The sequence below is a fragment of the Polistes canadensis genome, unplaced genomic scaffold (genome assembly GCF_001313835.1).
Source record: "Polistes canadensis isolate GaletaPanama2010 unplaced genomic scaffold, ASM131383v1 scaffold_145, whole genome shotgun sequence".
Classification (NCBI taxonomy): Eukaryota; Metazoa; Arthropoda; class Insecta; order Hymenoptera; family Vespidae; genus Polistes; species Polistes canadensis.
The window spans coordinates 121,690-144,467 of NW_014569692.1; the positions used below are offsets into that span (position 1 = coordinate 121,690).

At 28.6% G+C, this 22,778-nt stretch overlaps 4 protein-coding genes across 7 annotated transcripts in view; 2 read left to right on the forward strand and 2 right to left on the reverse strand.

Moving 5' to 3' along the window:
* Positions 1-120: 120 nt before the first annotated feature.
* On the reverse strand, positions 121-5,057 carry LOC106788613 (A-kinase anchor protein 10, mitochondrial). Of its 2 annotated transcripts, XR_001381913.1 has the most exons (11): positions 4,832-5,057; positions 3,690-4,545; positions 3,488-3,611; positions 3,275-3,411; positions 3,048-3,198; positions 2,845-2,959; positions 2,539-2,728; positions 2,381-2,454; positions 2,261-2,313; positions 1,987-2,147; positions 121-1,930 (listed from the first exon to the last, which is right to left on the reverse strand). XR_001381913.1 is itself a non-coding variant. In XM_014752029.1 (10 exons), exons 1-10 carry the CDS (start codon positions 4,854-4,856, stop codon positions 2,058-2,060), a joined length of 1,815 nt encoding a protein of 604 aa, XP_014607515.1. In that variant the 5' UTR covers positions 4,857-5,057; the 3' UTR covers positions 121-2,057. The 2 variants fall into 2 exon arrangements, 1 of the variants encoding a protein (XP_014607515.1); XM_014752029.1 differs by having other exon boundaries at positions 121-2,147.
* A 2,344-nt stretch (positions 5,058-7,401) lies between these two features.
* LOC106788594 lies at positions 7,402-8,378 on the forward strand. Its single transcript, XM_014751999.1, has 2 exons — positions 7,402-7,715; positions 8,028-8,378. Exons 1-2 carry the CDS (start codon positions 7,536-7,538, stop codon positions 8,376-8,378), a joined length of 531 nt encoding a protein of 176 aa, XP_014607485.1. The 5' UTR covers positions 7,402-7,535.
* Positions 8,379-11,074: 2,696 nt separating this feature from the next.
* On the forward strand, positions 11,075-12,547 carry LOC106788607. Its single transcript, XM_014752019.1, has 2 exons — positions 11,075-11,987; positions 12,105-12,547. The coding sequence occupies exons 1-2, from the start codon at positions 11,533-11,535 to the stop codon at positions 12,166-12,168; spliced, it is 519 nt and encodes a 172-aa protein (XP_014607505.1). The 5' UTR covers positions 11,075-11,532; the 3' UTR covers positions 12,169-12,547.
* A 599-nt stretch (positions 12,548-13,146) lies between these two features.
* LOC106788606 overlaps positions 13,147-22,778 on the reverse strand; it is a 26,837-nt gene continuing 17,205 nt past the window's right edge. For 2 of the 3 annotated variants that reach the window (XM_014752016.1, XM_014752017.1), the window contains 11 exons: positions 20,143-20,529; positions 18,677-20,054; positions 18,469-18,584; positions 18,238-18,378; positions 18,025-18,122; positions 17,699-17,882; positions 17,307-17,529; positions 16,696-16,946; positions 16,325-16,536; positions 15,736-15,889; positions 13,147-15,500 (listed from right to left, as the gene is read on the reverse strand). In XM_014752016.1, the coding sequence (XP_014607502.1) occupies positions 15,375-15,500; positions 15,736-15,889; positions 16,325-16,536; positions 16,696-16,946; positions 17,307-17,529; positions 17,699-17,882; positions 18,025-18,122; positions 18,238-18,378; positions 18,469-18,584; positions 18,677-20,054; positions 20,143-20,514 (3,255 nt within the window). In that variant the 5' untranslated portion in view covers positions 20,515-20,529 and the 3' untranslated portion in view covers positions 13,147-15,374. Of the gene's footprint in view, positions 15,528-15,735; positions 15,890-16,324; positions 16,537-16,695; positions 16,947-17,306; positions 17,530-17,698; positions 17,883-18,024; positions 18,123-18,237; positions 18,379-18,468; positions 18,585-18,676; positions 20,055-20,142; positions 20,530-22,778 lie in introns of all 3 variants that reach the window. The other variant, XM_014752018.1, reaches the window with a different exon arrangement.

Consider the following 22,778-nt stretch of genomic DNA (forward strand, 5'->3'; position numbering starts at 1 on the left):
TATTTTTATCCGAAGAGAGAAAAAAGAAAAAGCATTTATATTAGCACCATGTATTTATAAACGAACTTGCTGAAATATGTTCAGAGATTATACATAATTATTGAATAATATTAATAAAAATAATAAATATAATAGACACAATAATAATATTCTTGTTAATTCAAAATATACATCTTTTCTATTGTCACGCGAAAAGAAATATTTTACATTCATTGAAATAATTAATAAATGTAAGTGCTATAAAAATGTTGTTACGTTTGTTATTATTACAAGTTTTTAAAAAAATTAATAATTAGTTGTGTATTAAATATAGTATAAAAAGGAACCAGCAAGCAGCAGTAAATATGTTATATTCGTTAACATCACAATTTTGATCTATCAGCTTATCATTTACGATAGTACATTATTCAAGTATAGCACATATTACTTTTATCAATTTTAATGATTCTTCTTTTTTTTTTTTCCTTTTCTTATACATAATGTACAATTTTTATATATATACTCGAAAATAAATTTACTATTTAATTCTAATCAACTAATTCTTAATTCGTTTATTTAATCTGTATGTATGTTTATATGCAGTGTGTCTCTTTTAATTTTATATATTATATATTACAGATATTAATATATACAATTAATCAACTTCGTTTATGCTACTAGCACGCTAAGAAAAATTTTTTTATTATTTTTCAATTAATTAATCAGATCATTTTTTTATTTTTTAAATTTATAACTATACTTTTTTAATAGAATATAGCTTAACCCTTTACTACAGTGTCACTGGTAGTATCAAAAGGATTAAGATATCGCACCAATAAAATACTGCTGGGAAGAAATTTGTGTTTTCTGTAATATAGTATTAAAAAAAAAGAAGAGAAACGTTTAAATAAATAATAATTAAAATTTTAAACGCGTTCAAAAGAATGCATTTTACGGAAATTATTTTGTTATGCGCTTATAATTATTATATATTCAAAATTAATACTTTTATATAATCTCATGAATAAAAATTATACCTTCTCAAATTGTTGGAGTATTATTTATAATTTAAGAAGATGTTTAGTTAACTTAAAAACATTTTTAAGCGATTCAATTTGTGCTGGCTCTACAGCGACTCTTGCACGATATATATCTACAGTTATATATATATTCACAAATATGAACAATCTCTCTCTTTCATTGACTTTATTTTCTGATAAATTGTTTTTTTAAAATTAAGAGTATATATACTCTTAAAATTCTTTCAAAAGAGATACTCATTTAACTTGTACCATTGTTTCCATTATGTTGCTTCTTAAAATATAGTATTTAATATTTTATTGTTTCATCTGTGATACGCACTAACCGGTAAATATATTAATTGTTAACTTAAAACAATATATATGTATGTATCAAGATGTCATGTAATAAAGAAAATTTATAGAAAAAATATAAAATATTAAGTAGTAAACGAATGGGGTATAATACTATCCTGTATTTTGAAATTGTTACTTTCATAATTAAAAGATATTATATACAATGAATTTACTTTGATTATCTGATGTATACAAGGTGTCTGAGGTTTTTCCAGTTAAACAGTGTCAGTGTATTCTATGCACGAAAATAAAACAAACACAGTTTGGTTGGAAAAATCTTAGACACTCTTTACGTATTCGTATTTTTGTAAATATATTATAAACTAAAATAAAACAATTGTACTAACATATTATAATCTAATTGTAAATATAAATCACATATAAGACCTATCGTATATTAAAACCTCATTCTAATAATCCATTAATATCAAACTTGATTTGTGAAAAATGAAAATAATTAAGCAGTGCTCCGTGAAATTGTTTAAAAATATCAAATTTAAATAATTGTAGCCGATCTATAAAGTAACTTAATTTTCATTGAACTTTTGGCACATTTCATGAAATATATTTTTAACCTGTAATAAATAATAATGATAATAATAATAATAAAATAATTATTTGAAAATAAGACCTTTTTAACCATTTCTTGCGGTGTACAAAAAGCTTCCAAAATGATTTTTATATGGTAAAGTATATATCCCATCAAGATGGATGATTTGTTGCTCCTAAAGTCAAAGACGTAATATCACGAATGATCATTTCTGCTATTTTCCATGCTAACTCTTCTTTTGCCTAGATACGTTAAAAGTAAATATTATAATAGATTAATAATATATTTGTATATATTGTTTATCACATATACACTAAAGTTGAACGCATAAATATCTATGCATAATAATTTTTACCTTATCTTGTTCCAAATTGACGAGTCTTTTGACAGCGCGCGCTAATCGTGATTCTAAAAGTTATATATTATTATTTATATTAATAATGAAAACGTTTCAATAGATCTATATAAAATTTACCATATTTTCTGCAAGGATCAGGTTCTATTTCTGTAATAAATCTACCCAAGTAATCGATGTAGCCAACGCTTAATCTGTATTATATAAATAAAATATTAATATAATATAATATAAAATAAAATAAAAATTAGAAAAAATAAAGGATTTAAAATACAAACCTATATTTGTTACGTCTCCATAAAGAATCTGGATCGTAAAGTTGTCTTGTATCGATATTCATATTATTGTGTGCACTTGTCTTCGTACTAGTACTAGTATTAGATAATATTCCATTGGCATTGTTCCCTGCCTGCAGGGTGCTTTGCATACTGTTGCTAATAGAGCTCACTTCACTACTGCAGTCGGAACCTGATAAACGTATAACATTCCTATGGTTATATCTAAATTTCACATTTTGTACTTATCTTTATCTTGTTTTAAAAATATTGATAATCTAATAGATAAGAAAAAAAAAACATGATTACCCGCTCTCTTTATCCGGAGCTGATAATTCGAACATGGATTGCTTTGAATGGTACTGATCAGTTCCGATAAATATTTATAATACAACTGCGACGATAAAAAGGTAGGTAAATAGTGCTGAAAAATTAAAATAATAAATAAATTCATTTTTTATATTTGTTACGAGATAATAAACATGAAAATGGATATAATAAAAAAAATATACCTTATTGAGAAATTTATATACAATTTTACAAGGTTTATCAAAACAATCAGGTAATGGTCCCTCTCCGTCTTCGCGACAAATATTTTCTTCGACTTCAAAACGTATTTTATCGTTAAACCCAAGAGGTGTAGTTGCTTGCAAACTAAAATATCTGTAAACGAAATATATATGTTATACATTTCTATATAATATTATATTATGAAATTATATTAAAAAATATAAATTACTTGTCGTATATGATCAGAGCGTCGGATTGAGCTTCCTCAGGATTAATCGGATCTTTTTTTTCCAAAAGATTTTGTTTATAATTAATTGCAGCCATCCAAAAGTCTAAGAGCTCGCGTTTATTTTCGAGTTCCATGAACTGAAATAAAAGTATATATTATAAATGTGTAATTCTTTAAAGTTATACAATAGAATATATGTGATAAAGATCATACCTCCATGAAATAAAAAAACGCAGTTTCATTATATAATATATCTCCTAATTGTACATTTCCACTGGTGAGAACATCAATTTGATGTTTACAATGAAATTCACTTCTAAGAAAGTCATTAATATACCTATGAAATTTTAACAATTATTGTGAATATTTTTGCATAGTAATTTGCAAAAAAAAAAGTGTTTTTTTTTGTACTTACTCCTTTTCGATAACATCAAATATAATATTTTGAATGTTAGATAGGCACCGTAATATAGGCTCTATGTTTTTGCATTTAAGAGCATTTTCTATATCTAGTTTTACTTCCTCAGGAATTCTATTAGTACCCAATGTTTCTTTAATAATATATTTTTTATAAATCCTTAAAGCATCTTGCCTAGTATTTGTCATATCGCCTCCTCTATCGTTCTCCAACTTGCGATTTAATTGTCGCATACCACTTAGCATCTCATTAATCTTTGGCGTGTCATTACAATTTGATTTAACATCGTTAGTATTTACAATTTCATTGTACAGTCCCTTTTCTCTAACATCATTTTCAATATTACCTTGGAGCACGTTGCAATTAAAATTATCATTATCATCCAACGAATTAGACAAACTACTTGACTCCATAGTAGTAATAGTAGTAGTAGTAGTAGTAGTAGTAGTAGCAATAGTAGTAGTAGTACAATCGTTCTTCAAATTAAAATTCTCTACATTTTCATTGCTGAGATGAAAATTGGGAAATGATTCGCATAAACATTCAACTTCTAACCAAAACTTGATAAGAGCTATTGAATGTCTTGTATCCATAAATTGAATGAAATAACCTAGGGCATCCTTATCTGCAAGAATTTCTGGAAGCGTTTTAGAAAGTTGTGACCTGAACGGTCTTTTATTGTCTTTATCTTCCTTAACGATATCATCTTCCTCTTCCTCCTCAAGGCTGCACAATGTACTTGATGGTAAATAGATCGACGCACAATCATCACCGTATTCATCTGCAAATGTCTTTCCTAATTGTGTTGATTTTGTTGGCGATGCATGTAATAATCTGGGCCTGTCTCGTTGCCCTACAAAAAGTAATAATGCATTAATAATGTGATCGATGAAAACATATCGTCCAATTAATAAAAATTAATGAATATCTTTTAAAAAATAGAAAATTAATAAAAAGAACTATTAAATATCATGTAACTATAATAATAACTTTATCTGAGGCATTTAAAAATAAAAATAAGAAAGGTAAAAATACATTGTTTTGATCAAATAGGTTATGTTTGTTAGATGCACTATTATCAATCCCTTTCATAATATATTACGAAATAGATTTATAATTTGAAAAAGTCAAATAATTACCAGGTTTTTTAAAAAATTGGAACATTTTTTACGTCAAAGAGTAACATGATAAACAACGCGATATGACGTACACTTAAAATAAAGAATATTTCGATTTTATTCAGAGAAATAACTTTTATATATATTCCCTTCTTCGATAATCGCGTGTGCGTGTTTTTATTTCGAATTTGAATTCGATATTTTTCGATTCGATTACACCTATTTATAATTACTCTCTCTCTCTCTCTCTCTCTCTCTCTCTTCTCTCTATTATTTTAATAATTATTATTAAACGTAAAATAAAATACGTTTAATCGTTTTAAATTAGAAGAAAATATTCGTCGATCACATACATATGCAACGCACAACATCCGAAGGAACTGTCATTAGTGTCATCGCGAATCCGTTTACGAATTCTTGCTATATCGAATGAGTGTGTATGTGTATGAAAGAGAGAGAGAGAGAGAGAAAATGAAAGAGAAAGAGAGAGGGTTAACACTTTCCTTAAAATTGTTTCGATTTTTTTTAACAAAAAACGTTTTTTTTTACAATAATTTATGCATCTTTGATTTAAAAAAGTAAATATTGATTTTGAAATATGCAATTTCCTTAACAACGTTAATTAAATTTATTCGCGTTGTATACGCTCCTGACACTTCCGCGCGAATGCTGTGCATATATACATATATATATATATATATATATATACATAAGTTATATGTATGACACACCGAAATTATTACTCAGTATTTCATAATAGATATTTGTCTATTTTAATTACTCGAATTAATGTAACACACTATAATGTTTTATTACTAATATTAATATTAATATATTAATATTGTTACTCTGTTATAATAATTAATTTTTATTTTTTAGATTACAAATTCTTTTTTTTGTTTTACGATTGAAATATTAAAAATAGAAATGAAAAAGAAAAGAAAATAAACCCCGTTTAAATTTGCGTGGCACGTATTTCATCGTTCGAAGGACGAACGATTTATACAACACCTCTCCTTTTCAATATATCCCATAACTATAGAAATAAAAGAGGATTCACGTTTGAGTTACTCGATCTAAAGTTCAAAGGAGGAACGTTCATGTTCTCTGTGAAATGTCAAATATTTTCTCTACATCTAATGGCAATAACAATAAAAATTACAAGTCGAAGAAGATTCGTCGTATAATTTTATCCATGGGATATCGAATTTTATATGTGGGAGTGGATAACCTCTAATAATTTTCGTATTCCTATCTCGTAGAGTATGGCAAATAATGTATTCCCGATTCGAAGTTAATCTTGACGTATGCATTTGCATTTTTCGTGTTTAGAATACGAGCTTTGTTTATATAGCTCGTTTAAAAAATAACGTAATAAATAAATGATGTACATACGACAACAACAACATGTGTGACGTTGAGCGTCATATTAAAAAAATGATAATATTAATAATAATTATTATTTTTGTAAAATAAAATTATTTGTATGATATAATTAATTAATAATGTTTATAATAAATCGTCTTATATTTGTTTACCTTTCTTGAAATTAAATTACATGAACATGTTAGGAAATTTCGTAGAAGTGCATATGGCGGCAAAATTTGAAAAATCGATACCTCGTCTAAAGTGAATTGATATATTAAGTAATATCAATGTGAATCGAGAGAAATATTTAATTTATAAGTTATAAAATTATCAAGTATGATATATTAGTGTACTTTAATTAATAATATATTCTAAAATTGATCAAATATTAGTTTAAAAATATAATACAAAATTATTCAAATTTTCGACGTTTCTAATTGGCTAATTTGATAAATACGTGATAGGCGGGCTTTTTTAAAAAATCTTCTATAAAAATTAAAACCCCCAAAAGATATATTATACTCGTATCATTAAATAGTTAAATATTTACGTGTTATTTTGAAATCAACTATAAAAAAATAAGACAGACGAATCCGAAATGTAATGCAACGTACATGTTTTTTAGTAGCTACATATTTTACGAATCAGGAAATATTTAAATAAGTAAATGTCTGCATATAGACGTGGGTGGGTACTACGGTATTTTGAAACGTGGTATACAAAATAAAACATATGGGATATCAAGAAGAAGTATCACTAGAATATTTGAGTAGCTACAAATATAAAAAGTCAAGAAACATATAAATCATTATATATGCACATATAAAATACTAGACGCGCCTGAGTATGGTATTTTGAAACATACTATAGAAGATAAAACAGGTGGACTCTAGAAGGAAGAGGCCAATGTCCGGACACCGTAGTGAAAAGATACCGAGGAAGAGGCTACCGAAGAAGAGAAGCCTTTGGGAAGGCTTTTGTGGAGGCCATCGAGGAGGTAACTTCTCTCGTGCGTTCAACCGCGAAAGGAATACCGGTTTTTCGTTCAGGAATAGAATACAGTAGTAGTATTTACGTATAGGAGTAAGAGAAGAAGGTGACCATCGCAGTCAGGACTCTGTTAGAACTTCGTGAACTTCCTCCAGTTCTTCCTTCACTGCTACTTCTTCTTCTTCTTCTTCTTAGTTTTGTTTCTTTTATTTCTCTTCTTCTTTTTCTTCTTCATCTTTTACTTCGAACTATACTTCACGTGTATTACATTTTTACATACGATTCGTGCCAAGAACGTTCTGATTTTTCTTCCTATGTGTTGTTCAGTTGCACACAAATAAGTAAAAAACGGTGCACCATCATCATCATGTCGTTTGTCCACTACACCATCGTATTTGCTTTTCATATTTATCTACTTATCAAAGTTGTACTTTCTGCACCTGTGAATTACGATCAACGACAAACTGGCGATCTCAACGTGCGAATTGATTTGAAGGATCTGAAGATACTAGCTCTTCTTGATTCTAAAGTACTCGAAGATTACACGGTAAATGGAAATATATCGTTTAAAGTGTTTTCTAAGATAAGATAAGATTTATTTTTTTTTGTGGGGGAGGGGGCGCTTTAAAGTTTGCATTTATTGATAAGAGAGAACAAATGACTGAGCATTTGAATAAAATTCTATTTAAAAGTATTATATATTTATAGACGAGTATATTTTCTCATTTTAATTATCATTGATCACAGATTTTGTTAAAGTTTCAAACAACGTTAGAATAAATTTATTGATACACGTTTGTTTGATACTAATGGTTGTTGAATATTTTTATTAAAAAATTATTTTCTTTTATTTCTATAGGACTATGATTACTTTTACGATTTCGCTGACTTCACATCAAAACCAATTTCAAAGCCCACATCGGTTTCTACGGTTGAATCTTTGAATACCGAGCCTACTAATGCACCCATATCTTCTTCAACCATCAAAACGGATTCTGTTGGAATTTCTTCTACGAATGATTCAATAATAACTACTTCAAAAAATGAACAATCGATTGAAGATGCAACGAAATCCACGATCGAAGAAGACAAAGTTATATCTTCGTCTAATAAAGAAGGTATCCTTGAAACATCAAGGCAACCTTTAAGGAAAAGAGCTCATTTGAAAATCCGATCGAATAATCGTCCTAAATTTGTATCTTCCAAATAACAAGGGGATATTTGATTTGTATTTTTATATTAATTCTTATTCAAATGTGTTTTTTTATTACTCTTTAAATTAATGTTTAAATTAATGCAATTTCATCATTGATGTCTTTCTTTTTTTTTTTAAATAAAATCCAACAATAAAAAATAAACCTTACGTTAATCCTAAGAAAAGAGAAATTATACAATATCCAATTAATATTTTCCACATGATTATAATCTTCGACGTTATATTCACACAAAATAATTTCAACGAAATACTTATGAATAAATAATTCTAAAAAATTGAAAAAAAAATGCATTTCGATGATTTCATTTATAATCAAATTTTCCACCGGAGAGAGAGGCCCTAATGTAAAACACGTGTCATCAAATAATTCTAAATAAATTCACATACGGAATATTATCGAACAATAATTATCCTTCCCCTTTGTTTTTTTTATTCTTTAACGTTTATAAGTAAAACATTGCAGGTCGTAAAACAAAAGTTAAAAATATTCCGACGATAAAACTAAACGAACGTAGAAGAAGAAGAAGAAGAAGAAGGTGCCCCTCCTTTCCTCCTCAAAAGAAAAAAAAAACAAAAAAGAAAAAAAAAAGAAATGGTCAACGGTACATGGTCTAGAAGGACCAGTTGAATATTCCTTGAACGCTATACATTTCCTTTACCCTCTCCAATGATCATCATCATCACCACCATCATTATCGTGGATAGTTACAGTGAGCTCAGGAAAGGAAGAATCGTCCACAGTCGTTGATCGAACTTCGTACGAGCATCTCTTTGTTGAGGAACCAAGAAGAAATAAATTCAAAAACAAGAATACAAATCTAAAAAAAATGATTATTATTTCGAGTCTATTGATACTATCGTTGTCAATAATATTTGAATGTAATTCAGCACCAACGATTTACGATCAAAAACAAACTGGTGAATTTAACTTTCATGGATCTTTAGACAATTTCATGTTTCTCTTAATTCCGAGTAAAACGTCAATGTCTAATATAGATTTGATTTCATTGCTCGATTACAAATCAATGGCAAGACAATTGATCGGTAAGAAAAATAAGGAAAGTGAATTGGACGGGCCAATATTGTCGATAATAAACGAGGAATTAAATGATGATCATGATAATATCAAAACTGGTAAACCTTATCAGGTTAATATAGTCAAGATTCCTAAAGATAAGGAAAAGAGTGCTGGTCAAGATTTGAAAGATTTGGTAAAGGAAGAATTGAAGGATTTGAAAAACGAAGCTAAAGTGAAACAACAGGACCATTATAATTCTCAATCTTTTTCCAAGGATTCGATATCTTCTTTGAAGAAGGACGAAGATGAAAGGACACTTTCCTCCGTTCATCAGGAATTGACTAACACGAAAGACAAACTTAAAGAAACTAAACTGCAGTAACAGATTATGATTAATAATTATGTTATAAACTTCGTCTATCGTTTTTTTGGGATTTGGGTCATGAATTGGAGTCTTATTATTGTTGCGAATAAAAGGGAGAAAGAGGGGTGGGTGGTAATGGATAATCTTCAACGTTATTATATTGTTTTTATAACTGTTGAACTTGGACGTAATAATTGTATCGTTTGATAGAATTTAATATAAAAATATTATGTGATGTATATATTATATAACTTTCGATATATATAAAATGTATGTAATTTAATATATAATATATATATAATAAATATTTATTAAAAGAAGAAGAAAAAAAATCTGATGTACTCGTACAACATATATATATTATAACAAATAAATAAATAAAACAAATGTGCGTTGTGTCATATTTAAAATACAAAATTTGTCTATACTGAAATAATTTTCTTTTCTTATTTTTCCACATTTTAAAATTTGTTTAAAATATATCTCTTTAAATATATTACAATAAACACAAATTATTTTTGAAATAAATGATTTAAAAAAAACGAAATAGAAGAAAACAAGGATGAATAATTCGTGATATCCTTGTAAGAAATGTTGCAAACGTTAAAGGTGAACTGCATTTCCAGTCAGTTTAAAAACCTTACAGCGTGCACATACACTTGCATGTGCACGAAGAACTCGTGCACGTGTGAGGAACGTGAGAGAGCAAGGGCAAGGTTACGGTAAGCAAAACCGGAAGAGATTGAACAAACGAACACTAATACCTGAACACTAACACAAGAACACGAATACAAATATACTCATACTACTCGATGGGGCCAAGTTAGGACATTGCCCTTTTGCAAATCGGATCTCGTTTATATCGTTAAAGAAATGATGATGACAGGTTGTTGTGTTGTTCATTGTAATTACTATACGAATTGATTTAGACATATTATGATATTTTAATATTACCACCTGTTCAAATAACAAAATAAAAGTATAGAAACATTAAAATACCTGAAGTGGTTGTGGGGGACAGGACAGGGGGGGGTGGGGGGTCGTATCGAATAATTTATAAGAAATACGTTCGATTATAACGGGGTTCAATATTTTTCATCTCAACTATTTTACTAATATAAATTCTGATCGCTTATATTAAAATCCTGTTTTGTTAAATATATTTGAATATTATTTTTGTTTTCTTATCAAAATTATATCGAATCCGTTAATTTATACGATCAACCGGATATAATATGATTGAAATAAAATAAGAGTATCACCTGAATATTATTTTCCAATTATTGTAAATATATTATTTTTCTTTTCGTATCTCGAAATGTTAGTAAGAAAATTTTGTTGTTCTCTCTCTTTCTCTTTATCATAATCATACGAATTTTATCTCTATTACGAATAAGAAATTTTCTGAACTAATTGGAATAATAATCGATATGTTTACGTGATAACGATTTTAAAATGAATAATAAAATGAATTTAACAAGAAAGAATGTGTATACGTAAAAGTAGATATATTCGGTTCTTCGACAGGTTCTTGAACTTGTCCAGTGTGGTCAAAGTATCCAGGTGGGGAGCAGGTATCTTTTCCTGGTTGATTCTACTAGCGGAGGTCATAAAACGTTCGTCCTTCGTATCGTCAAGACATCCTATTCTCTTACTTGCTCATCTATACTTGTCTCTTTTCCTTTTATTTCTTCAATATTATATATATTAGTAATAAAATCAAAATTCAAATTAATCTCAAATCACCAACCAGTGTGTAATCATCAATGTTTTCAATAAATATGAGATTGTTCAAGACAACGGTCTTGTTGTTTTTACTATTGGCATTTGTTGGGACTCATGTAAGAAGTCTTCCACTTGATGAATCCGAAATTACATCATCAACGAAAATTTCTTCTTCTTCTTTATCTTCTTCTTTTGAAGATCATTACGATCAAAGGCAAAATGGTTCAGAAAATTATCGTGTACACATTGACGGTGTAGTCATAGTAATTGCACCAGTTGAAGCACTTCTTATGGCTAATGATCTTGTTAATAACAATCAATCTGGAATATCCACAATTAATTATCCAAAACCTGACGATAATAAACCAAATATTGAACATTCGGAGAAACCGAGTAATGAAAATTTGGAAAAACCAAGTACCGAACATTTGGAGGAACCTACTACCGAACATCAATCGTCGGAAAAATTAAATGTCTCTTCGAAATCAACGAAAAGGTATTTTTTTTACATATATATATATATATATANATATTTTATTTGCTTCGTAAATCATTGCATAATTTTTCTTGTTCTATTTTTTTTTCATTTTTTTTTTTTAATTTATTTTTGCAGATCCAATTTACGTTTAATGAACTTACTCGCACCCTTTATACGCCGTTTTTATCACCCACAATGAGTCCAAAACTGGCTCGGGGGAAAGAAAACAACCACACATTTCAAGACTTATATTTAGTGTAATGTAATATAAAACACATGTGATTGATATATTTCATTAATTATAGTTTATATAATATTATGCATATATAAATATATGTTATTTTAAAAAAGGGTTTTTGTAATTAGGCCTTCTTTAAATGGAACTTGAAGTTAATTTAGGGGGATTCAAAGAAGCACGTTTGTAATACTATATTTTTAGTATATAATGATCGTTATATATTATCTGCAATGATTTTGTGAACAGACCATGTACTCACCTTTATTCATAATTCTAAAATTATTATTATTATTATTATTATTATTACTATTATATTATTATTATAATTACTATTATTATTACAATATTTATTCTTATTTTATTCTGAATTTTATATATATATATATATTTATATTTGATTAAAAATTAAAATACATTGTCTATGTGAGATTTTTGTTCTACTCTTATGTCTCGTTTTTTATTTTTTTGTCTTCTTCTTCCTCTTCCTCTTGTTATTTTTTTCTTTTTTGGTATACGATCACAATACTTTTTTTTGTATAAAAAATGCCTTAAAGACTATATCATGTTCCTTTGCATATTGTAATACGTACAATTTTTTTTAATGTATCTTTATTTTTTGGTTTATTGGGTGGAATCATCACTTGCTTGTATTATTTTTTTCCTCTGTGTGTTTGTGTGTGTGTGTGTGTAACCCCTGTGTAAGAACCTAATTAATTATATATAATTTTCAATGAAAATTAACAATTATTATTGTAATAACATAAATCATTTTTCTACTTGCTTGTGAAACACACTATAATGGAAAATAAGCGTCACACACAGCTTCTGTATATATATGTATATGTATAATAATCATTTAAAATATATTATATATGCATATACGATCTTGTATTTGGAAGTCGAGGATGTATCTGTGTTCTGTGTGTGTGAGTATGTGTATTTTTTTTTTGAGTTGTGTGGGTGTGTTGGTGTATACAAGAATACATTTTCAAATATAATATTGCAATTCTAATATTGTAATATATAAAGCAGTGTTAAATATTTCCTTCGTCTGATTATATTGTTAATCGTTTAAACATTGTTCACATTCTAAGAAATGATTTTATTTTTTGTTCACGTCACAACACGATCAAATGAAATTTCAATTGACTATTATTATTAATTTTTTAAAACACGTTCTCGCGCGCGTAAGACACACAAATATTTGATATCAACACATTAAAAATATCTTCACACGAATTTGATATCTTCTTTATTTTGTTTATTCCCTTTCGTATGTATTTTTTTTTTTATTTATTTTATTCGCGATAATGGTGTTTACTTCAATAATTGTTCGTATTTAATTTAATTTCTTATTTTTCTCTCGTTTTATTTCATATTAATAATAATAATAATATTGTAAAACTAGAGTGTACCCTGTGTTCTCGAGTTTGGAAAACATTATATATATACAAGGTGTTCTGTAATTGGTTGTACGAGTCAACAGGGGAATGATTTAACATGAAAAATCAAACTGTAAATGTGACATTTAATTTGTTCATATATATAAGGATATTTGATTTAAAGAATAATTCAATTTGAAATCGTTGTGTATTTAAATATTTTTTTTGTATTAGCATCGTTGTGGTATGACTATGGTATTCTTGTTGCATCGGTTTTACTTTTATGGTTTTTTAATTTTCAGGGTTTCATCAGGTTTACGTTACAAAACACCCCGTATATACATATGTATGTATATATATATATTAATTAATTTATTTATTTTTTTTTCCCGAATACTTTCATATAGAACAAAAAGGATTTTTAACGGTGGATCCAATTTTGTTTTTTTATGAATGTTCGTCTTGTCGATTGTTCTTTTCCTTATTTTCTTTTTTTTTTTTTCTTTAATACTCTCGATAAATCTTTTTTCTTATTTTTCTTTTTATAATTATTATCAATGTTTTCTATCTCTTCGCGTGCAAGAATCGCCGATTATGCGAGTTTGCAATGTCCTATTTGGAACTTCTTTATTGTTATTTTTAAATAAAATATTTACTCTCGGATTTGTGAAGAATACACCGGTGGTATTACTAAAAAATACTGGATAAATATACGTAGATGCAGTTTTTTTTTAAATTTTGTTTTGTTTTGTTTTGTTTTATTTTGTTTCGTTTCGTTTTTTTCCTACCCCCTACAGAAAGAATATTTTACGAAATAAGAACAAGATATCGTATATTATTTTTATTATTCTCCTCTTTTTTTTTTTTCACTGATTTCATCTAAAAGATTTGAAATCATTTTGGTAACCTACCCCCTCGAGACACTAGATCGATCACTATTAATTTTAACGCTAATTATTTTGAAGAATTTTGTTTCTTTCTTTTATATTTTTTTTTTTTATCGATTCATGTTTGTTCATTTTTTATTTGGCTTGTAATTTTTTTTCTTTTTTAATTAGAATCAATTATTTGTTTAGTCTATATACAAGAGGGATAATATTTTCCTATAATGAAACACAGTATACTTAATAATTATAAGAACGTCGATACGAAAAAGAAAATAATAAGGGGGAAAAAAAGGAAAAAAGAAAGAAAGATAGAAATAAAAAAAAAAGAAATGATACGAACTGTACAAAAGTTTATACAATCATGCATAGTCTCGTCAATAAAAAAGTGGTTCCATTTCGCGTGACATTTTTATAATTTTCATAATCATGAATTTAATTTGATGAGATTATTTTTTTGCAACGATACGACAAACGAATAATTCTTACTACGTAAAAAATATTACAGTGTCTTATTTTTTTTTTTTTTTCAAGTAATTTTACGATAAAATATTTCCCATAGTATCGTAAAGTCATAAAATTTAATGTCACGAGATGCTTTTGTCACAAAAGTCGTGGATTTATGATCACGCGAAGTGAAACCTTTAAGTAAATAATTTTCTCACATGGCAATTACATATTAATAAATTATGACAATCGATAATAATACACGACGTTGTCCAATATTCTCGCATACAATGACAAAGAAAAAGTAATAATAATAAAAAAAAAAAAAGGAAAAATCTATACATAGAAGAAAAAATAAAAGTACACAGATAGGTAATACATAGTATAACACATCGTTTAAAATTGTTGTTGTAAATTATCGAAAATAAGTAAAGTATTTTGAAATACTTAAAATTTAAATAGAAGAGATTTGGGCTTCTTCGTTAGCGTTGAGATCCTCACCACAGTTTTTAGCATCCGGTGAGCCAATATTATTAGCGTCTGCGGACTCATCATCAAATTTTAATTCCTCCTTAACCGCCTATAGAGGAATTATTCCGTTTGACATCTTTTTTCGTTTAGTTTTGTTTTGTTTTATTTTTATATTGATTGTTATTTTTTTTTTTTTCGTATATATATATATATATTGTTTTTTTAATTTTTTTTTTTTTAATAAGGCAATCGTCCGTTTTAAGATAAAAGAAAGAAAAAAAAGGTATGGCAACGATGTTAGTAGCGTTTTACATATATTTATCGATTATTTCATCGGCAATTACCTCCTTGATCAGTAGACGACAATTTTCCACGACGCTACGTTTTCTATCTGGCACATTGCATAAAATATCTTCCGATTGATAGGTACTATCTACGATTTTACGTAGCTCGTCTAATTCGGTCAAGGCAACTTCTAATTTTGTTTCTAAATCACATCTGCAAATATAAATTTTTACGTTATATTTTTGAAATAATAAAACATTGACATATTAAAGAAAAAGAGAGAGAGAGAGAGAAAAAGAGCCAAAATATATAATACATAATCAATAATTTTTCTGTTTGTGTTTGAGCAAAACAAAAGAGAAATTATAACTCGTTATCGATATTATTTGAAAGCACTTTTATGATATCAAATATCGGTCAATCAAGAAAATAAATATTTGTGCCGTTTTAATCGATAAATGTAATAATATCCTAGAAACCTGATTGTTAATATGATATTTTATTATACTACCACTATTCTAAAAATTTGTAAATCCCTGTATTCTAATATCGTATAATTAATTAGCTATATATAATTATAATAACATTCTTTGTGTGTGATTTTTCCATTATACAAAATTCATACAATAATTTCACATATATACTTACTTATCTTCTTTCAATTCTTGTATACACGTATCGTTTTCAAGTTGTATTATCCGCAATACTTTTAAAAGTTTAGTTACAAGATTATCAACATCTATTACTTGATCAACAAGGCTTACTGCAGGACAATAATCCGTTAATGGAAGAGGTCCTTCATTGGTCCCAGTGTCTGATTCACTTATTGATTCGCATTCGTCTTCTTCCTCGTCTTGTACCTATAATAAAATTATTATTCGTATTTATTTCATATTACTAAAATATATTGAAATATATATTTAACAATTATTTTCATTTAATTTACCCCCTTCCGTCCCTTCCATTTTCCCCCACCCACTCCACTAAAAAAGATTTACACACAATTTTATACAACTTACTTTCCTACGATGTAATATTGCTTGAGTTAGATTCGTCAAGCTGGTACACTCGTCTAAGGTTTTAGTTTTTTTAATATTATTTTCATCGACCGTTTCGGGAAAGCTTAAAGCTCTGCGAAGCGAGTCGCTGCTAGAGATCATATTGTGCGAATAAGTATCCGGTAATGTAACATCCTCCAATACACTTTCCATCATCAGACACGGTTCAGTTTCAAAATCGAGTAAATCGGAAGACGAATCCATACTTATGTCTATCGATACAAAAACATATATAATATGTGTGTGAACAACATTAAATATATAAAAAATATAATAAGAAATACATAATACAATATAATTAAATATTACATACAATACTAAAAGATTCTTATACAATATAACACCCATAAGTTCAGTTGACCAAAACACATTATTATCATAAATTAATAACATTTAAAATAATTTAATAGGCCTATTTTTTAAAACATCTTCAATGTTTGCTTTGACAAAAATAATAGACTCGTATGATGGATACAAATTTGTTTCTGTATCTTTTGAATATATATTGTCCTGTTACCGTCAACTGATTTATAGGATTAATTCAGTATCCCACGAATATATTAGATATATACCTTTGTACATTTGTTTGGCCGATTCCAAAGAAGATTTTTTATCCACAGTTTTGGTTACAAAAGGATGAGTAGCAGCGTTACGGATAGCACCGATAACTGCGGAAACGAAGGAACCACTTTTTGGACTAGGAGTGCATTCTTTCAAGCTATGCTTAGAACTAACCGGACTGGATTCGATGCTACTGTTGCTTCGACTGTATGCTTCGTTATGATAGATCACATCCTTTAAAATGGGTCCTTTTAAAATCTCCGTACTTAACATCTACTATAGATTCGGCGAATTTCTTAATAATATATATTTGAATATCGTAAAACAAAAAGAAAAAAAGAAAAGAACAGAAAAAACTAATCCCAAAATCAATCAATCAATTAAACAAAGGAATAAATATTACCTCCAAATCCTTAACTGAAATATTGTAAGAAGTTATTAACTGATCTACCAATCCTTCCAATCGCGTGCCAAGACCAGAAAGGGCCACTGCTGCACCGGAAATAGTTGCACCTTGGGTAAGCAACAATTCTCTACCTTTTCGTTCGACCGCATTTAATTTCATGTTCAATGATAAATTTTCTTGCCTGTCCCACACACACAAAATATTACAAATATAATATAAATATATATATTATATATATGTATATATATTAGATATACGACGATTCGTATGTAATGTTAGAGGATTATTATCATTTACGCTATTTACACCTCGTAATAGCATACCTTCGCTGTTCACTGATTCGAACTAAATGTTTGCATTCCTCTGTCTGCCTTTCCAATTCTGCTTCGCGTTGAATCAAAGCTTGTTCTTTCTTCTTGAGCTAGATAATATAATAATATTAGTCGTGTTAAAAAGTTTGTTAAAAATATATAAGCTCATTATTTCTCTTTTTCGCATTGATAAATGAAATAATAATATTATTAACAATTGTGTACCTCAATTTCGGCATCCTTTAACGCATCTGCCAGAGTCGTTTTTTCTTGTTGAAGAAAATCTTGCATTTCTGCTGATTCCGCTTCCAATTCTTGCTGTTGTTGCAACAATGCTTTTTGTGCTGCTAAACTCTTTTCCAAATCCTGACAAATGTATCAAAAATATTATTTAATAATTAATTATTAATTAATTTATTAAATATTATTTATATTTTTAATGATAATATTCTTTACCCTGCTAAGCATACGACAAAGTGATTGCAAGTCGGCTATTTCGATTTGCTGATTTGCTACAACTTGTCCCGATGATTGCAAATGTGATTCCAATTCTAAAAAGCTGTCGCTACCCTCTGAAACGATGATACGTTCATTTTTTTTTTAATTATATACCAACTTGTACGAATAAAAATTCGACATTAATTTTAAAAAGAATTATTTGTACCCGCGTGTTCCGATTGTGGTGTTCCTAACATCGCCAATACTCTTCTAGCATTTCTATCTAATTCTTGCCTAGCAAAAGCATGATCAGCCTGTTCCTCCTCTAAAAGACGTTTAACTTCAGTTATCTCCGTTTTGAGTCTTTCATTTTCTTCCTTTTTCACGTTAGCATCCTCATTCAAACGTTTCAAATCATTCTGCATGGTCTGCATGTCCTCCCAAGTTCCATCAGTTTGAACAATTTCGTGCAAACGTTCTATTATGTCAGGTCCTGATACTGCACTGGGTATTCCAGATAATGCATTGTCAATGTCGTTACCAGTCAGACCCGTTTGTATGCCGATTTCATGATAAATTCTTGTCTTTTCAATGGGTTTATTTCTAGGATAAGGTGGTAAAGTTTTGTGAACGAAATCTCTAGTATTATTTATAGTCTTTTTATCTGGTTGTCTACCAAGACTACCATCCCTGCTACCGGATCTGCTCCTAACAATTTTATCATTAGTTTTCTCATTTGTTTTGGCAATAGTCATTTTGTTCTTATTCCTACGTGGTAACGTTGCATAAGCATCCAACGCCTTGTTATCCAAACTTATAGTCATCTTATCCAGACGATTACTTTTCGTTGGTTGTTCGGTTCTACCAGAATTATACAAGGTACGAGATGTTGGCAATGGTTTACGCGTTTCCTCGGATGGGGTAGAACCCGGTGTACGCGTAATCCTAGTACTAGAACCACCTCTAGATCTTGATCCACTATTACTACCTCTACCACGTTGAGCAAGATCCTTATTAATTTCTGTAGTCAATACGGATGGCAGTGAATCGGGTGGTATTGGTCTCGTTCTCGTTCTTTGCGAAGTCGAATTAGTAGCAGAACGAAAATTTAAATTGGTACGTGTATTTCCGCCAGGTGTTACGGAATCACAATTTGATTCTCTTGCCGTTGACTTGTCCCTAGACCTAGCACGATCTCTAACAACCGGTTGTGCCTTGTTAAGAATATTTCTTGGCGCTGCGATCCTTGGTTTAGAACGTGGTGTCGTTGGTACGTAATTAGCGTTCAACAATGCTGGCTTAACCCGACTAGTTTTTGGTGTCTCGCAATTGACTGCCTTTTTCTTACTCGAACTGGACACCGATGAGGTTCTTTTAACGTTACTACTACGATTTCCCCTAGCCGATACGCTACCAGCTATCGATGAACTTTCGCTACCACCTTCGCTCGTACCCTCACCACCTGTTGTTAATCTTACATCGTCTGGAAGAGTTGCACATGGGTCTTCGTATACCGAACAACAACTAACTAAACTCGAATCACAGGATGCTTCATCCAAACCCCCACAACTGCTGGCATAATCTATGCTGTTTCGACTACGTACCTGTAAATACAATAATAATCAACAATTATTATCAAACTATATTATATTTCTTTTTTACAATATATATTTTCAATTGACTTTAACTTACTCTTGGAACTTCAGTTGCACAACCCTCGACACCACTGTCACTGCCATCTTTGCTATCCTTGCTCTCCCCAGTGTATTCTTTTCTGTCAACAGTAGCCAATGACGTTGACGAAGATCGATCCTCTTCCTTATTACGAGTTTCCGATTCCGTAACGTGAATTACGGTAATGTTACAGTCACTGTTCATAGTACTATTTGGGTCCTCATCGTCCAACGACTTGTTAATATCACAAACCGGTGAAACAAGATCTTCTGGTACTCCCGAATCTTGTCGTGCCACATTTTGCATTGGCAATACTTTCAAATTGTTGTCCTCGAGTTGTGGTACTTCCATATCGAGCTCTCGCTCGATTACCGTCGATGAATCATTCATATCGTCCTTGCCATTCTGAACAAAAAATATATTCGTCAAAAATCAAATTAATCATTTTTTAATTCACGGATCATATATTCGATAACAATATCGATATATATTATTCTTATCATTTTGCGATGAGGAATAATTTTGATGAAAAATAAAAATACAAAATAATTCCCAACTAACGTAACGATAAATTATATCAATAAAAAAAAAAAAAGAAAACCTATTTCCTTTGGTCAATGTTTGCACGATAATTTTTCAAAACGGTTAATCGAGTTTAATTAACTGTAATAAGAACATCTTAGGTGTATCGGAAATTAGGGACACTGTGTGTGCATTTAATTAAATATGGGATGACTTTTTGTTGTTATTGTTGTTCAAGGACGATCTTAAAATATCCAAGTCGAGTAGATTTTTCTTTTTTTTTTTTTTTCTTTTATCCACTCTTATTTTTAACGAGGAAACAACGAGGATGACGATGACACACGATGATAATTCATTTAATTGATTTGTTTTTTTTTTGTTTGAATTGTAAAATAAAACTTGAAATTAATTCATTAAAAGAGAATGAGAAAAATTTGTTATATTATACATATTTAGAAATTCTATAATATAAACGATTATGTTCAGAAAGGTCTATATCTAACATCCGTTTTAACATGTAGTAGTATTTCCGTAGATTTTAAATTTGCTTAGAAACGATCATGCGTGACATGATGTAAGTCAAGCAGGATATATTACAACCGCAAAGCTTACGTATCTACATATATATATAAGTATATGTATATGCATAATTGTCAATGTATTACATATATATCTAGAGAATAAAAGTACTAGCCTAGTTAATGAGAGCCTATTATGTGAATGCAACCGAGTTTGGTATCGTCCAATTCTTTATCTTTCTCTTTTGAATTGTTTTATTTAAAAATAAATAAATAAATTCATTGTTATCAGTATCGCGTTATTTTTTCATTCTTTCGTTAAGATAAGTAATAAATTAATAAATATTAAAAATGATTGTGTGAAATGTGAAAAGGTGAGAAAGTAATTTGATAAACAAAATCGATAAGAGCCAATTCCATACCGGATTTTGTCAATTCTACGGATAATCGGAAAGATATTCGATTATCTGGACCAATTTCCGAAATTTCTCGACAGACAGACAGAAAGAGAAAACTAGAAAAAAAAAAACAAACAAAAAAAGAAAAAACATAAAAGAAAGTGAAATTAATGGGAATGCTTGTCTTGATCGCATATTACGGAAACCTAAATCAATTACACGGTTATTGGATTGTCCAATGATTTCCATCGATTCGAACTATCATTTAAATTCTATCGTGAAAAATTAGTATTACGAAATTCATTATTTTATATTCGTAAAAAAAAAAAAAAACCTGGGATATTCTAACACTCAGAATACAAGCAGACCTAAATTCCAAAAATATGATTACTATAATAACTATATAAATTATTATTATTACTATAACTATCGTAAATATTTAATATATATATTTGTGTATTTCCTTATTGAAAATGTGTTTAATATTTAATATTAAAATAATTATTAATATATAAATATTTCATGTTTTTTAAAATTGATCCCATCTGTTTCGAAACACCCCCTGTGTATATTTATCTCTTTTTCTTATTAAATAAATATAATATTTTATATTAAAATAATGAATTGTGTTCTCGTAACATTAATTGTATTTTTAAAACTCAAATTTCTCTCTTTATCTTTATATAATTGTATAAGTGTTATTAATCACATCATCAAAAGATAGTTTAGCATTTTTTAAATATTATCTTTTCTTTAGATGACCTCTATCGTTATTCGATATTAAACGTAGACTTGTTGGTTACTTGCATAATTAAAGTGGCACAATTATTAAGAAGATTTCATTTTTCTTTCTATCTCACATGTATAAAATTACGAACAAGTTTTTTTTGTAATGCATTTAATCGTATTAATACTTGTATATGTATTTCTAACATTATGCAAGATCTATACGATAAATAAGATCTATAAGATTTATACGAAAGTAAGATCGAATATCATCAATTACGTGACATCGATCAGATCACGATATTATTCATTTCGATTTCTATCTTGCACGCGAATGATTTTTAATAACGATTGCCCTATCATCCTATAAACTTGTTTTTTATCTATGCAGATATTTGCTCTTTCTTTTAATAAATACCGACACGTGTTTAATATTGTTTTTTCTTGTATCTATATCAAATTAGATTTTAAAATTATATATATATATATA

Excerpts from the sequence above, each read along its gene's own strand:
- LOC106788613 (XM_014752029.1), bottom strand. The coding sequence starts at position 4,856 with ATGTTCCAATTTTTTAAAAAACCTG. Across the intron at positions 2,729-2,844 it reads GCTCCGGATAAAGAGAGCGG|GTTCCGACTGCAGTAGTGAA; the intron begins GTAATCATGTTT and ends TACGTTTATCAG. Across the intron at positions 2,455-2,538 it reads TGGAGACGTAACAAATATAG|ATTAAGCGTTGGCTACATCG; the intron begins GTTTGTATTTTA and ends TATATAATACAG.
- LOC106788594 (XM_014751999.1), top strand. The coding sequence starts at position 7,536 with ATGTCGTTTGTCCACTACACCATCGTATTTGCTTTTCATATTTATCTA. Across the intron at positions 7,716-8,027 it reads AAGTACTCGAAGATTACACG|GACTATGATTACTTTTACGA; the intron begins GTAAATGGAAAT and ends TTATTTCTATAG.
- LOC106788607 (XM_014752019.1), top strand. The coding sequence starts at position 11,533 with ATGTTTTCAATAAATATGAGATTGTTCAAGACAACGGTCTTGTTGTTT. Across the intron at positions 11,988-12,104 it reads TCTTCGAAATCAACGAAAAG|ATCCAATTTACGTTTAATGA; the intron begins GTATTTTTTTTA and ends TTATTTTTGCAG.